The 15,486-nt window shown below is 41.5% G+C and overlaps 1 protein-coding gene across 1 annotated transcript; it reads left to right on the top strand.

The window, feature by feature from the left end:
* The first annotated feature begins 3,436 nt into the window (after positions 1 to 3,436).
* On the top strand, positions 3,437 to 13,993 carry LOC132168455 (uncharacterized). The gene is made up of 5 exons (XM_059579445.1): positions 3,437 to 3,676; positions 3,766 to 4,072; positions 4,297 to 4,767; positions 9,007 to 9,025; positions 13,861 to 13,993. The coding sequence occupies exons 1-5, from the start codon at positions 3,437 to 3,439 to the stop codon at positions 13,991 to 13,993; spliced, it is 1,170 nt and encodes a 389-aa protein (XP_059435428.1).
* The last annotated feature ends 1,493 nt before the right edge of the window (positions 13,994 to 15,486 follow it).

Raw genomic sequence — 15,486 nt, 5'->3', positions numbered from 1 at the left:
TTACGCCTCTTGCAGAATACGAGTGAATCTGGGTCGCGGGATCATTTGCTGCTCCTTGTCCAATAAGCCTACACAAAATGGTCAAATAGATATAAGTGAGAATTACAAACACATGCATTTCCACTTAAGACAAATACCATGGGGATATAGACAAACCTTCCAAGAGCGTGTCCTTGGAGGGGTGCTAGTCTTCGTAGATGCAGAACAAGGACAATGATGTGGGTGCTTGCGAGGAGATGGTTGAATGAAGGGGATGGAAGAACCGCTATGCGAATCTTCAGACCAACAGCTTTGACGTTGGGCTTGGGTCTACATCTGAGGAAGATTTATTTCGAATGTAGGTTATATACACGGTGAGAACTGTTCATCTATCAACTCATAAATGTACTAAGGTTGAAGACCGGAATGGGTACTGATGAGTTGTGCAGATGCGCGGGGCTTGGGGTTGAAGAGCGCTAACGAATACGGCCTACTAGAGAAGATGGAGAAGATGAGCAAAGCAAAATTGTCGTTTGAAATTTCTCACGCATAGTGAAGGTGTTTAAGCATGGAAGACACATGTTATTAGATTTGATTAGGGCCGTTAATCAGGAAACCTGATGCGAAGGAGAAGTTGGGCTTATGGTGGACTGGTATACCACTGGATTTCCACTTAATCACGTAAACCACAAATCAACGGTCGAGATCAGTACATGACGCCACCCAAAGCTCATCAAACGGTCAGATTTGCCTACACAAAAAGGGTTATTTGTTCTGAAAAAAATCTTGGGCGGTTGAAGAGTACTTTGAAAAACTGGCCAAGGCATGGGGAATCGATTTGATTTTGAAAACTCACTAATCCGAGAATTTGCTAACGTGTAGCACACTCCCAGAACACCCATTTGTCTGGATCAATCCCAGACATTGAGATCATTGACAATCATATTCACAGATGAGGTGGCAGCAATTGAATTGGCACAACTTAAAGTGCACAGTAGGGGTATGTTGCACGTGATTAAAACCAAAACCCATCCCCATCTTAATCCCACGGTCTGGATGAGTGGATGCAAATCAAACGGTCCTTAGGCACGGTTGTTATGGGGAAATGGCCCTTGCATTTCACAAGGTCACTTTACCATTGCATAAAGGGCATAGTAAATGCATGTGGGAAAGTAGCCGTTTGGAAATCTTGACAGGCATGCCATATTTGACTTGTACCACCTTCTAGCAGCATATGACCCAATTGCGTGGAGGCTCAGTGGTTCCCTATATAATGTGTAACGGCCACGTGTCAGCGTCATGGTAAGAGTAATGTAAACAGAAGGTCATGATTTGTCCAACAAAGATCTGATCTCTATGTGTGATGGTTAGGTGCACCTGTTCGACACACTGAATCAAACCCACATATGATATCCAATCCACGTTTACGACTTCCTATGTACTAACAGCAAAACAATCTACGCAAGACAGGTGGGTGCATTAAGTTGCCACCTAAGTTGGTAGCGGTTGGACCATTACTTTGCATGGGTCTCGGCCAACGTGCGGGCTATCCGTTGGGGTCAATGGCAATTATTTTGGTCGTTGAGTTTTGGAGACCAAGACACGCAATTTGGGCCAGGATGGATTTTTTGGGGCTTCACTCTGAATCCAAATGTTTTCTTTGGGTTTCGGAATAAACAGGCCAACCAAAAAACTCACATGAGTTTTAACAAAAAAACCCAAAACAAAAACAAATTCGGCCCATCCAAACAAGGCCTTAGTATTTGTTTTTTTTTTTTCTTCTAAAAACTATAGAAGGATGTGATCCTTTGTTCTTTTAGCGTGTTTTCTTACATGCAGGGACTCACTGTGTGATCGGAAGTATTCTCATCCTCTCCTTCATTCTTTCCTCTTTAATAATTAGAAGTGGAAAAGACTCCATTTGTAGTCAACATTTCTCTTTTGAATAATATATATATATATATATATATATATATATATATATATATATATATATATATATATATATTCTTAGGACCCTCCCATAAGAGGAAAAGGAACAAGACTTGAGAGGTCTCCAATTAATGGCCCAGATGGCCGTAGAAAAAATTATAGGGCTATCATGCTGCCACGTGTCTCACTATTAAAAAAATAATAAAATATTATTTACTGTTTTAAAAATAAATAAAAAATATAATATAATATAATATTATTCACCACAAACAAACCCTTCTCTCCTTCATCACCAACCTCATCTCCGTCCTCCTCCTTCTCTCCTCCCTCATTGCCAAATCCTTCACCAAACGCTGGCAAACCATCCACTCCAAGCTCAACTCCCTCTCCTTCTCCCCCCACTCGTCTGAAAGCCCTCTCATCCACTCCCTCCTCCCTTCCCTCCTCCCCCCACTGGTATTCCGATTATAGCTTATGGGTTGGCTAATTTGGGGTTTCAATTAGTGCTAGCCGAAAGCGATTGAGAAGTATCTTGGGTTGTGATTCTTGGTGGAGATGATGCTTGGGTTGAATTGATGTTTTAATTGCTGGATGAAAGGTTTTGCCATGATCAGATTGCTTGAGTTTTGAGTGGATTCTAGGTGTAAATTATGGGTGTTCATGGCCGAATGGGTATGAGTTTTGCGAGTTTGATTTTGAGTCTTGTTCTTTGTTGATTTTCTAGATTAATCTTGAGCATGTGGCTATTTGATTTTGGGTCTTCTTTCTTATGGCTTTTTGGTTGATTTTCTTTGGGTGGATGAATATGATTAAGCCTTGGGGGTGGCTGAAGGTGGATTAAGCCACCCCAAACAGCAGTTGGGGGCCACCCCCATGGCCCTTCCCAACACATTGACTCTTTCAATCATGAAAGAGTCAATGTGTTGTACTTATATGCTTAATTTTTTTGGATGTTGCTTTTGTGTTGGGAAGTGTCTAAATGAAGGATCTTGATTCCCTCTAGTTCATTTAAATTGGAAAAATATTCAAAGTTATATTTAAAGGGTATTTTTGTCATTTTACTTTTTATGGAGACAAAAATAACCTCTCAAATATAACTAACTATATATCCTCCTGTTCAAATAAACCAAAGAGATAATCCTAGTTCCTAAGTTTCGGATACTCAAGTTATATAAAAATAAAAATTATTACCTATATAATGTGGAAGACGATGAAACATTTGTACTTGTTTTTCTCCTTATAATTAGTCGCTTGCGCTTGGCTCCTTTTCACTTGTCTTCTTCGCTTTCTAAGCGCATGAATTTGTAATTCATTTTTTTTTGTTTTTATCTATCAGCATCAGTTGGCATTTTAGCAATCACATCAATTCTCATTCTTAATTTAGTTTTAAATATTTTGTGGATATCAAGCATTTAAAAATAAAAAATAAAAAAAAAGTAAGTCAACACAAGATTTTCAGCATCGCGGGAACTATTCTCCAACGTTTTTAATACTAGTGACCCGGTCGTATCTTTGTCATCAGGAAATGGAAGAATCATCAAGTGCAGGAATTCATCAAGATGACGCAAATGCTTTCCTTCTTTTTATGAATAAGCTTCGTTTAACAATGCCAACAATTAGTACAAACAAACCAGATGTTGAAGCAAATGCTTTCATAATAAATGTGAAAGAAAATGCTGAAATTCAAAGGGAAGCAAACGCTCCAAGCGGAAATGAAAGTCAAAATAGAGAAGCAATCGGAAATGAAGATCAAGACAGAGCGTTGGCAAATGACATCACAAAAATGTTAGAAAGCTCGTAGCCTCCCATATCAAGTGAATGTTGTATTTACGGGGCTCCACATGACCTTCCCTTTGCAAACAAAATGAAAAAGCTTACACTCCTCAGGTTATATCAATAGGGCCTTTACTCCATGGCGATAAAAGATTGGAAACCAATGAGAATCTCAAAGTGAAACATTTCAAGAGATTTGTGCACAAGCCTAAGGATACGTTAAACGTAGAGGATTTAGTAAGCACTATAAGGATTTGGAAGGGAGATGTTCGTTGCTGTTATGCAAAGACCATCCAATTTAGCAGCAATGATATTGTGAAAATGATCCTGGTCAATGTGACCTTCATTATTGAGTTTTTCATGATATTGGAGAATGCAACATGGAGGGGTAATGACACCGACCTAGTATCCAGCCGAGTGTTGGTTGCTACTTTAGTTAAAGACATCATGTGTTTGCTTGAAAATCAACTTCTTGTCTTTGTTATTGATAAATTATACAACCTAGCATTTCAACATTTCCTAAAACTCCCTTGCTTCACCCAGCTTAGCTTTAAAGTTTTCAAACGTTTCAACGTTTAAGAAATGTCTTTCACTCCCTATTTGAAAATAAAGCACTTGATTTGTTAAGAACATTTTCTCTACCTCAACCACATCAACTACCAGAAAGAATTGAAGACAACCAACTTACACATTTGTATAGTGTAAGCCAGTTGTACGAGGCAGGAGTGAAGTTTAAGGTGAGCTCAAGCAAATGCCTACTGGACTTAAAATTCACAAAGGGGGTGCTGGAAATCCCATGTTTAACCTTAGTAAAACCCACAGAGTCTATTGTCCGAAACATCTTGGCCTTTGAGCAATGTCACTATCCAGATGATGCTTACATTACCGATTACTTTCACGTATTGGATTTCCTTATTGACACTACCAAAGATGTGGATTTACTTGTTCGGAAGAGGATCCTGCATAATCGGCTAGGTGACAGCAATGCAGTGGCAACTTTGGTCAATAGTCTCTGCGTAGATCTTTTATATTCAAATGTTAACTCCAACTATCTTCGTCTTTGTCAAGATTTGAATGCTTTCTGTTACACATAAACCCATCACTAGAATCCATGGGCCAAGGACCCAACATCCCCAGAAAGCCCAATACACCCAAATGGGCTTTATGGATATGACCCAGTATAAAACAACAGATGTGATGTCGTTTTATACACTCTCAGTCGACCTATGCTAAACCGAGGACCAGTTGCTCTACCACAATGAACCTCCTACACTTAATGTCCAGATGCATCCATCACAATAAGGATATGTTCCGACTATATGAACGGCTCACACATGGCAAGATCATCAGGACGGTTATGATTCGCTCTTAAAAGACTCTTGACAGTAATGCGCCATCCTCAGAATCCTACTAATGACGAAAATGGTTTCATACCAATCATAATGACAGGGGACATGAATATTAATTCCCCCGACCGTTACGCCTAAATCCCGAATCCTTCGCTCGGTCATCATAGCTGCACCAGCATGACCAACTATAAAAGTCCTCACTTCATAGGTACACAACACACACTAAATACCATACCAAGCTCTATACTGAGTTTACACAGACATTGACTTAAGCATCGGAGGAGGAACCACCGGCCACCACCGAGCGTATCCTCTTAACGCGTGCTCTCGTTTTGTAGGTTTGAAGGGAAGTGCGAAGAAGGAATAGTCTAAATTACCCTTGGGTCCACCATACCGGAAACTATACCAACAGTTTGGCGCCATCTGTGGGAATGACAATTCGTTCTTGTGAAATTAAAAATTCAAGATAATGGTGAACACAAGGTTCAGAAGTCAAGTCCACCGTGAAAAGATAGCGGCACAGGCCAATCAACGACCACCAACAGCACCCCAGAATGCAAGAGACGAGGAGGGTATTGCTTCTTTCGAAGCACAAATGGAACTCCTAATCTAGCAAAATGAAAAACTGCATCTCCGATTCCCCTCTCCGTCCCAACCCGAAATCAATCAGAATAGGCATTCGGAGGAACAAGAAAATCACGGTCATCCTTCTGACAACCATGACCACCATTCTGATGGCCACAGCCGCAAGGGTGAGAGTTGTGCCCACCCGCATAATAGTGACCGAGGTGAAAATGGTCACATGGAAAGCGATGTTTGGGAGAACACCCCGCGAAGCGAAGTAGACAAAGCCTTAGCGGAATTAAAGACAAAACTCGGGGCCATGGAGAAAAATGAGAAGTATAAAGCTACAGTAGTAAGCAAACTTTTCGCCGGGACGGAGATGCCCTTTACCAAGCAGGTGATTGATCATCCACTCCCCAACAAATTCAAAGCGCCTCAGATCCTGAGCTACAACGGGGTCGGGGATCCGACCGAGTATCTAGAAAATTACCGGATGCATATAGCGCTACATACCACGCCTGATGAAATTGTATGCCAGGCTTTCCCCACCACACTCTCGAGTAACGCCCGAGAATGGTTCCGAAGCTTGGTACCTAACTCAATAGGCACCTTCGAAGATCTTGCCCGAACCTTCCAAACCCACTTCTTGGGATCCTTGGAAAGGAAGAAGCCTTCCAGGTATCTTCTGACACTTCATCAACAACAAGGAGAAAGCCTGAAGGAATTCATGATCCGATTTAATGCCGAGAAGCTAAAGGTAGAAGACCCAACCAATGGTGTCTTATTTTCTACCATTTATAATGGCATATCTCCCGAGGAGCCGGTGGCAAGGAAGATCGCACGTAGACAACCGAACAACCTCCAAGAGCTACTAGACAAAGTGGAGGAGTTTATCAACGAAGAAAAGACCTTAAAAGCAATGAAGTCTGCTCGAAAATTGCCGAAGAGGTCCGAGGAGAAAAGGAAGGATCATCAGAGATAGGATGGTCTGAAATCCATCAAAAAGAAGTTCGGCAATTATGGTTTCACTCTTCTCAGTGCCAACATCTCCGAAGTCTTAATGGAGATCAAGAAGGACCCGGAGTATCGAAAGCCCCCAAAAATTCAAGGAGCCCCACCAAGTCAGAATTCTAACCGTTATTGTGAGTTCCACGAAACTAATGGCCATTACACAGAGGGCTACATAGCTTTAAGACATCTCATAGAGAAGTTTATCAAAAATGGTAAACTAGTACGATTCTTGGGGGACCAGTGGAAAGCGGTCGCGCCCCAGAGATAACAACATTCGGGAGGTGCGGTACCACGACCAAAGAAATCCTCAGTCGAGGGAACATTATCGAAGTAGAAGCCCAGGTCGCAAGAATCAAGGAAGGTATCCTCAAGAAGGTAGAGGAAGGCGTGAAGAATGCAGAAGGGAGCGTACTCGCATGTGTAAGAAGCCACAGAACCAAACAAATATCCCGGAGGTCCGCACCATAATAGGCGGATTTGCTAGGGGAGGTGAATCAGGAAAGGCCCAAAAAGCATACGCTCGACAGGCGGGAAGCTCCCACGAAGTTTATGCTATAGGGATGCCAGCAAAGCAGACCTGGAGAAACTCGATGGTCATTGGTTTCTCCGACGAAGATTATATCGGCATAGCGTACCCTCACACGAATGCCCTGGTTGTCACATTGACAATGGCTAACCACAATGTCCATTGCATCTTGGTGGACAATGGAAGCTCGGCAGATATTTTATATTGGTCTGGGTTGAAAAAGCTAAACCTGGGGCAGCAAAAGGTCGTCCTGACTAGCTACCCCTTGATGGGACTCACAGGGGAGCAGGTACAACCGATCGGATTGATTGAGTTGCCAGTGACAGCCAGATAGTATCCAAGGCAGGCGACAGTGATGGTGCATTTCCTGTTGGTCGATCGACCATCAGCCTACAATGCCATCATTGGAAGGACGGCACTTAACAAATTGAGGGCCACCACCTTAACTCCATACCTCAAAATGAAGTTCTCAATGGACCACGGAGTCGGGGAAATAAGGGGCGATCAACGAGCAGCCTGACAATGCTACAACATCTCTATGAAAGAATATCCCAAGATCTCGGCCCAAAGAGATAGCCATAAAGAAAACAAATAGCAATTAAAGGGCGGTAAACTAGTCGAGAATCTGGAAGAATTCTTGGTAGGCAAGCCAGATCGGGTTATCAGAGTCGGATCACAGCTAGACCCAGTTGAGAAGGAAAAGCTCATGTCTTTCCTTTGCGAAAAGTGTGATGTGTTCGCATGGAGCCATGAGGATATACCAGGCATATCACCCTCAGTGATGGTGCTAAACGCCGACCCCAGTTTCAAGCCAGTACTACAAAGGCGAAGAGGGTATTCAGCCGAGAAGAGCAAAGCGGCCACCGAGGAAATCAAGAAGTTATGTAAGGCTGGTTTCATCAAAGAAGTCCAATACACAACTTGGTTGGCAAACATAGTGTTGGTGAAGAAATCCAATAGGAAGTGGAGGATGTGCGTCGATTTCACCGACCTCAATAAAGCATGCCTCAAAGACAACTACCCACTGTCACTGATAGATTTGCTTGTGGATTCAACCTCTGGTCACGAACTCTTGAGCTTTATGGATGCCTTCTCGAGATACAACCAGATATCCATGCATGAGTCTGACCAAAAGAAGACTGCCTTCATGACAGACACAGATTTGTATTATTATCGGGTAATGCCCTTCGGGTTGAAGAATGCAGGGGCCACATACCAAAGGCTGGTCAATAAAATGTTCCAAGAACAGATCGGATGAAATATAGAGGTGTACGTAGATGATATGGTCGTAAAAAGCATACGAACAACTAGCCACATCACAAATCTGACAGAAACCTTCAACATGTTAAGGCGCTATAGAATGAAGCTCAATCCGTCCAAGTGCTCATTTGGAGTATCTTTAGGAAAATTCATTGGGTTCATTGTTTCCCAATGAGGAATCGAGGCAAATCCCGAAAAAATCAAGGCGATCCTAGAAATGTAGGCCCCTTAGAGCATGAAACAGCTTCAACAACTGACAGGTAGAATAGTAACGCTAAATTGATTCATCTCCAAATCAACAAATAAGAGTCTTCCATTCTTTAAGATATTGAAGAAAGTTTTCTCTTAGAGCCCAGAGTGTGACAAAGCCTTCCAAGAATTAAAAGAGTATTTAGCTAGCCCTCCTCTATTAAGCCAACCGGTGAAAGAGGAAGCCCTATATCTAGATTTAGTTGTGTCACCATCAACCATAAGCTCAGCTCTGATCTGGGAGGAGCAAAGAGTACAAAGACCCATTTACTTCACCAGCAAGGCTCTGCACGGAGCAGAAGAACGGTATTCTCGGATTGAAAAACTAGCCTTTGCCTTGGTCACGTCGGCCTGAAGATCAAGACCTTACCTCTAGGCACACGTCATCAAAGTTTTGACCGAATACCCATTACGGAAGATCCTAGAGAAGCCAGATCTATTAGAATGATTGGTAAACTGGGCTATAGAACTCAGGGAGTTCGACATCGAATTCCTCCCAAGAACATCTTTGAAGGGGCAAGCTCTAGCCGACTTCTTAGTCGAGTTCTGAAACTTCCCCGAAAAAGAGGAAGCACTCCCAGAAGAAACATGGGTGGCATCCGTAGATGGGTCATCCACTCACGAAGCTGGAGTCGTCCTCTAGGGACCAGACGTAGAAGAATGTAAAGCAGCCATACAACTGGAGTTCACCACCACTAACAATGAAGCCGAGTATGAAGCCATAATTGCCAAGATGAACATGGCCCGAGAATTGGGAATAAAAAATCTAGAAGTTAGAAGTGACTCTCAGGTAGTAATCGAACATGTCAAGGGGGATTACGAGGTCCGGGGAGATAAAATGAAGAAATATTTGGCAAAGGTAAAGGAAACTATGACATTCTTTGACAGGATAGCCATCACGAAGGTGCCTAGAGAAGAATCACAGGCTAATGCCTTGGCACACATTGGCTCTGCCACCGAGCAAGAAATTAAACCAATTGACCGCCCGATCTAGAAGTTGGCCGAGTATTCAATTGTCCAAGCAGGTCAAGTGGCTTGCATTGAGGAAGAGCAGAGATGCCCATAATGGGGTCACGACATATTGCAATTCTTGAAGGATGGCAAACTACCATCCAACAACAAGTTAGCATAAAAGATCCGTATCCAAGCTGCCTGCTATACGCCAATCGACGGAGTTTTATATAGAAGAGGATATACACTTCCTCTACTCAAATGTGTGTCGAAGGAAGAGGCCAACTATATACTCATAGAAATTCGTGAAGGTGTATGCAAAAGCCACTCGGGAGGAAGGATGTTAGCCCACAAAGCTGTCAGAACAGGGTATTACTGGCCAGGGATGAGCAGAGACTCCCATGAAATGGTCAAACACTATGACAAATGCCAGCAATTCGACAAAGTGATGACCAACCCACCTGAAGAACTGAGCCCAATATCGGCACCGTGGCCATTCGCACAATGGGGGGTCGATTTAGTAAGACTACTCCTAGCAGGAAAGGGAAGATGCCGGTTCGTTGTGGTAGCTATTGACTACTTTACAAAATGGACGGAAGCTGAAGCATTGGCCACCATCACCACCGAGAACATACAGAATTTCCTTTGGAAGGCTATTGTCTGTCGATATAGCATCCCCCACGCCTTTGTATCCAACAACATAAAGCAATTTGATTGCGAGCCGTTCCGAGGTTGGTGCGCCAAGCTTCATATCAAAATCTACTTCCCATCTCTGGGACACCCTCAAGCAAATGGACAGGTGGAGGCCACAAACAAAACCCTCATGAAGACATTGAAGAAAAAGCTAGAGGACAAGAAATGAGCTTGGGTGGAATTCCTCCTAGAGGTACTATGGTCATATAGGACCACAATCCGAACACCGACAGGAGAAACCCCTTTTTCTTTGGCATTCGGGTCCGAGATAGTCATCCCGGTAGAAGTCGGCTCGATCAGTTTCCGAATTAAACATTTCAATCCCGAAATAAATGAAGAAGGCATAAAACTGAGCTTGGACCTTCTCCAAGAAAAGAGGGATGAGGCTCAGGCAATGATGACCGCGTACCAGCAATGAACAGCCCAATACTTCAATAAGAAGGTCAAGCCGAGACAATTCAAGATAAGGGATTGGGTCCTTCGAAAGGTTACCATAACCACCAGGGATCCATCGAAAGGCAAGCTTACACCAACTTGGGAAGGGCCATACAAAGTTATCCGAAACCATTGACAAGGGCCATACAAAGTTATCTGAAACCATCGACAAGGAGCCTACTACCTACAAGACGTGGAAGGGAAGCTATTGCCGAGACCATGGAATACCGAGCATCTAAAAAGATATTATCGGTAATTTCTACATTTCCATGATTTGTTTATGTAACGATTATTTGTATAATTTTGATTTTCTCCAAATAAAATATTTACCCATGGATAAAACTTGAGCATCGAAGGACCCATGGCCAAAACGACCATTGGGCCTGCTGACGATTTCCCTGTCTTACAAGAAAAGAAGGGAGTCAACCCTTGGAAAAATCTCAAAGCAATCTCGGAAAGGAAGGGAGTCAATCCTCAGAAAAATCTCAATACAATCTCGGAAAGGAAGGGAGTTAACCCTCAATAAAAAAACAAGAGAGGGAGAAAACCCTCAACAATAAAAGAAAACCCTCAATAAAAAAATAAGACAGGGAGAAAACCCATCATAAAAAAATTAAAAAAAAAAGAAAAAAAAAAAAAGGAGAATGTGAGACAACCCTTGCAAAAATAAGACAAGGAGAAAACCCTTGATAAAAAAAAAAAGAGAATGGGAGACAACCCTTGCAAAAATAAGACAGTGAGAAGAAAAATCAAGAGCACTTACAACTCTCTGGGGGAATAGAATGCTGCAAGGGCAAAGCCTTGAACGTCGACATCTCCCAAGCTCCAGATATATAAAAAAATTGCCCCGCCTAGTGATTATTATTGGAGCATGTACCCCCAAGCTCGATAAATTGATTCTTCTCGCGAACCATGAAAGTTACTGTCTCGGAAGTAAGGTAAAAGTGGGGCCCATATATGTTTAGAAATTTCGGGATCGACAGGGTTGTCCCAGGAAATACAGAAGGCCACAATAGGAGCGTGGCTAGAAAATAACGCCAACCGTTTGGCATCAGTTGCACATGAGCTATCCCCAAGAAAAATAACATCTCCCTCACAATGGGAGAAAAGGGCAGGCGAACCCCTGCCATAAACATACGCTCATGAATGCATATGTCACCAGGATGGCCAACCATCCCAGTGGGGCTGTCAGGAAAATGTAGAAAAACTGATGAAGGAATGCCATAATTGTGGTAAAGCACCATCTCGTCCTCTGCCCAAAAATAGGATCTTTGCCGACATGGAAAGTCCAAATGCAAGGATGAAGAAGACGCCTCGCCAACCAGACGCACTCTGGCAAAAGAACCGCCCAAACGGCGAATCAGAGGAATCTTTGGGGACTTCTCATCAGCAGTCTCGCTAGCATTTGTTGGAAATCTTTTAGAAGACATGATCACAGGAAAAATCAAAATGCACTAAGCTCCGATAGAACAAGTGTAGATTTGGAAGGCTTAAATAATGGAAGTCGACGGCGAAGTCTTTATAGAATGGGAAACCTCGGGTAAGGTGCAGGGCATTTAATACGAAGACATCATGAGTCTGCAATCACGCATGAACCGAAGAGACTCAAGCCGTCTTTCCTTTCAAGAAACGCAATCGAAGGCGCTACTCACGGATCGACACCTGTTTCGTCGATTCTTGTGTTCGGATGCGAACCACATCCGAAAGAACAAATGGACAAACAACGGAGCATTTATGTGGATATAGACAAAAGATTTGAAAAATCGAAAGATCGCAATAGATCGTTGAATATCTGGGGCGCACAGGTGTCAGACTCCATAAATGGCTAAGACACCAAGAATAAAGGCTACGGGGAACCGAGTAGAGTAAAGCACTCGAATGGTCTACCCTTGAGAAAGGAAAACCATAAGAAGACTGAAAGTTTGAATTCTCAACTCCTGAAGTCTCGGCGGAAGGAATTCGGGGGGTACCTGTTACACATAAACCCATCACTAGAACCCATGGGCAAAGGACCCAACATCCCCAGAAAGCCCAATACACCCAAATGGGCTTTATGGATGTAACCCAGTATAAAATAACAGATGCGGTGTTGTTTCATATGCTCTTGGTCGACTTATGCTAAACCGAGGACCAACTGCTCTACCACAATGAACCTCCTACACTTAACATCCAGATGCATCCATCACAATCAGGATATGCTCCGACTACATGAACAGCTCATACATGGCAAGATCATTAGGACGGTTATGATTCGCTCTTAAAAGACTCTTAACAATAATGCGCCATCCTCGAAGTCCTACTAATGACGACAATGGTTTCATACCAATCATAATGACAGGGGACACGAATATTAATTCCCCCGACCGTTACGCCCAAATCCCGGATCCTCCACTCAGTCATCATTGTAACTATCCAAGGAAAAGTGCTAGCCACATCTGCGCTATTACCCCAAAAGGACTAGTCAATTTGGAGCTTCCCTAGAATTCATTATAAAGCTCAGTTTCACCTATTAACTAGGCAATGTGGGACTTAGCACCTATGACTATCTTTATAAATCACCCACTTTATGTGGGCTTCTTCTCATCTTCTCAATATGGGACCGGGGTGTTATAAACTCCCCCTCTTAAATTCCTAAAGGTGTCTTTGATACCACTAGTAATTGTCTAAGGAAAAGCGTTAGCCATATCTGTGCTATTATCCCAAAAGGACTAGTCAATTTGGAGCTTCCCTAGAATTCATTATAAAGCTCAATTGCACCTAGTAACTAGGCAATGTGGGACTTAGCACCCATGACTATCTTTATAAACCACCTACTCATGTGGGCTTCTTCTCATCTTCCTAATATGAGACCAAGATGTTACAATCATAGTTGCACCAGTATGACCAACTATAAAAGACCTCACTTCATAGGTACACAACACACACTGAATACCATACTAAGCTCTACTGAGTTTACATAGACATTGACTTAAGCATCAGAGGATGAACCACCAGCCACCACTCGGCGCATCCTCTTAATGCGTGCTCTTGTTTTATAGGTTTGAAGGGAAGCGTGAAGAAGAAGGAACAGTCTGAATTGCCCTTGGTCCACCATACCAGAAACTATACCAACACTTTCTATAAGGATCCTCAGCAGAGTTGGAAGACTACCTTTAAATGTGATTATTGTAGCACTCCTTGGAGAATTGCTTCTACCACAACTGCGGTCATCTTGCTGGGGTTCACTTTATTACAAACTTTATGCTTTGTCATATCATTACTGAAGAACTGAAGTTTGTGTATTTTAGTTGTTTTCACACCATCACAGTCTCTCTCTATTTTAGTTTATTTCAGTGTTACCGTTTAAAGTTTTAGGATAATAGAAGAGGGAAGAAGACGACTTCAAGTGTTTTAGTTATTTTGCCCAAAATGATGCATTTAATTTATATATGTGAAACTACTGAAACGATGCATTTAATTAATAGGTGGTTCTGGACTTTCTTCTAAAACTAACCAATTACCAACGAATAACTTTCTTCAAAGCCAAACTAAATGATGCATTTAATATATATGTGGATGTGGGCTTGTGGCTCCCACTTCAGAAACCCAAAACTTTAAAATTGAAAGATAAAAAACTAGTTTATGAGCTAGTCACTACTCTTTTTATTTCTCTCTATCTTTTCCACTCTTTTATTACTAAAAGACAAACAATAAATAATTAGATTAGAGGAGAGCGGAGGAATTATTCTTCATATTTCACTTGTATCAAAAAAACATCTTACGAAGCCTATAAATAGAGGCATACAAAGACTAACTTACAAGAGTTTTACTTAGTGGTAATTAAACCCCAAATTTTTTTTAAAAAATTTCTAAGGGGTTAAGAAAACTAAAAAAAATTACCTTAGTAATTTTTTTAGTTTTCTTAACCCTAGCCATACTTCTCCTTCTTCCGCCCCTCCTGATATGAATTCCTCCTTCTCCCGCCCTTCCTAATATGAATTCCTATATCCGCCACTACTTTTACTTCTCCAGTTCTCCTTATTTATTGCAATAAATAACAAAAACTCCTTGGTCTCTAAGTTAAGACTTTTAAGAGTTATTAAAAGTGTCATTTAAAAAAAAAAAAAAAAAAATTGTCTGGACAGATCGAACGTTCTTTGAAAATTTCAATCATTTGTTGATGATCATTTGAATCCAACTTCGAATGTCACATGTTTCTAAAATTACTAAATAATAATAAAGAGAACTCTTTTAAATTTATATGAAAAGTGTTTTATTTATTGTGACTTAAAACGTGCAAACAGGTTGAATAATAGGTTACCATGAGTGTTAATTATGTGGGGCATTAGAATAGCAAACCATTCAACATACTTCTCAAAACACAAAATACCGGTTATGAATTTGTATTCTTCCCTTATTATATAGATATTTTAACAAAACGTGTACATAACTTTTGCAAATGTATGAGTTAACTTATTATTCAAAAAGAAAAAAGAAAAAAAGATTAGAGTGGTCGTGCGGCCACCTCTGTCCTAGTTGGGTGGCCATGATGTAGCCATATAGCCATCATGTTAGGAAAATCACTATTTCCTAATTATTCCAGGATTACAATTTTATTTATTTCTTGATTTTATTTCCATTATGGTGTTATTTCCTTAATTTCATTTTATGTTGTAAACTATGCATTTATTTCTATTTTCTAATTAAATGCACTTATTCTCTATTTAAGATTGTAGATGCCCTATGGAAAATCAATACTGAAAGACACCAATTGCTTCAAGCAAC

Source organism: Corylus avellana, chromosome ca1 (assembly GCF_901000735.1).
Source record: "Corylus avellana chromosome ca1, CavTom2PMs-1.0".
NCBI classification, from domain to species: Eukaryota; Viridiplantae; Streptophyta; class Magnoliopsida; order Fagales; family Betulaceae; genus Corylus; species Corylus avellana.
The sequence above is the reverse complement of the archived record's forward strand: the minus strand, read 5'-3'. Positions and strand labels throughout refer to the sequence as shown.

Bases quoted from the DNA above. Each gene is read 5' to 3' on its own strand.
- LOC132168455 (XM_059579445.1), top strand. From the start codon at position 3,437: ATGGAAGAATCATCAAGTGCAGGAATTCATCAAGATGACGCAAATGCT. The intron at 3,677-3,765 runs GCAAATGACATC...TGACCTTCCCTT, and splicing joins AAGATCAAGACAGAGCGTTG to TGCAAACAAAATGAAAAAGC. The intron at 4,073-4,296 runs GTAATGACACCG...TTGAAAATAAAG, and splicing joins GGAGAATGCAACATGGAGGG to CACTTGATTTGTTAAGAACA.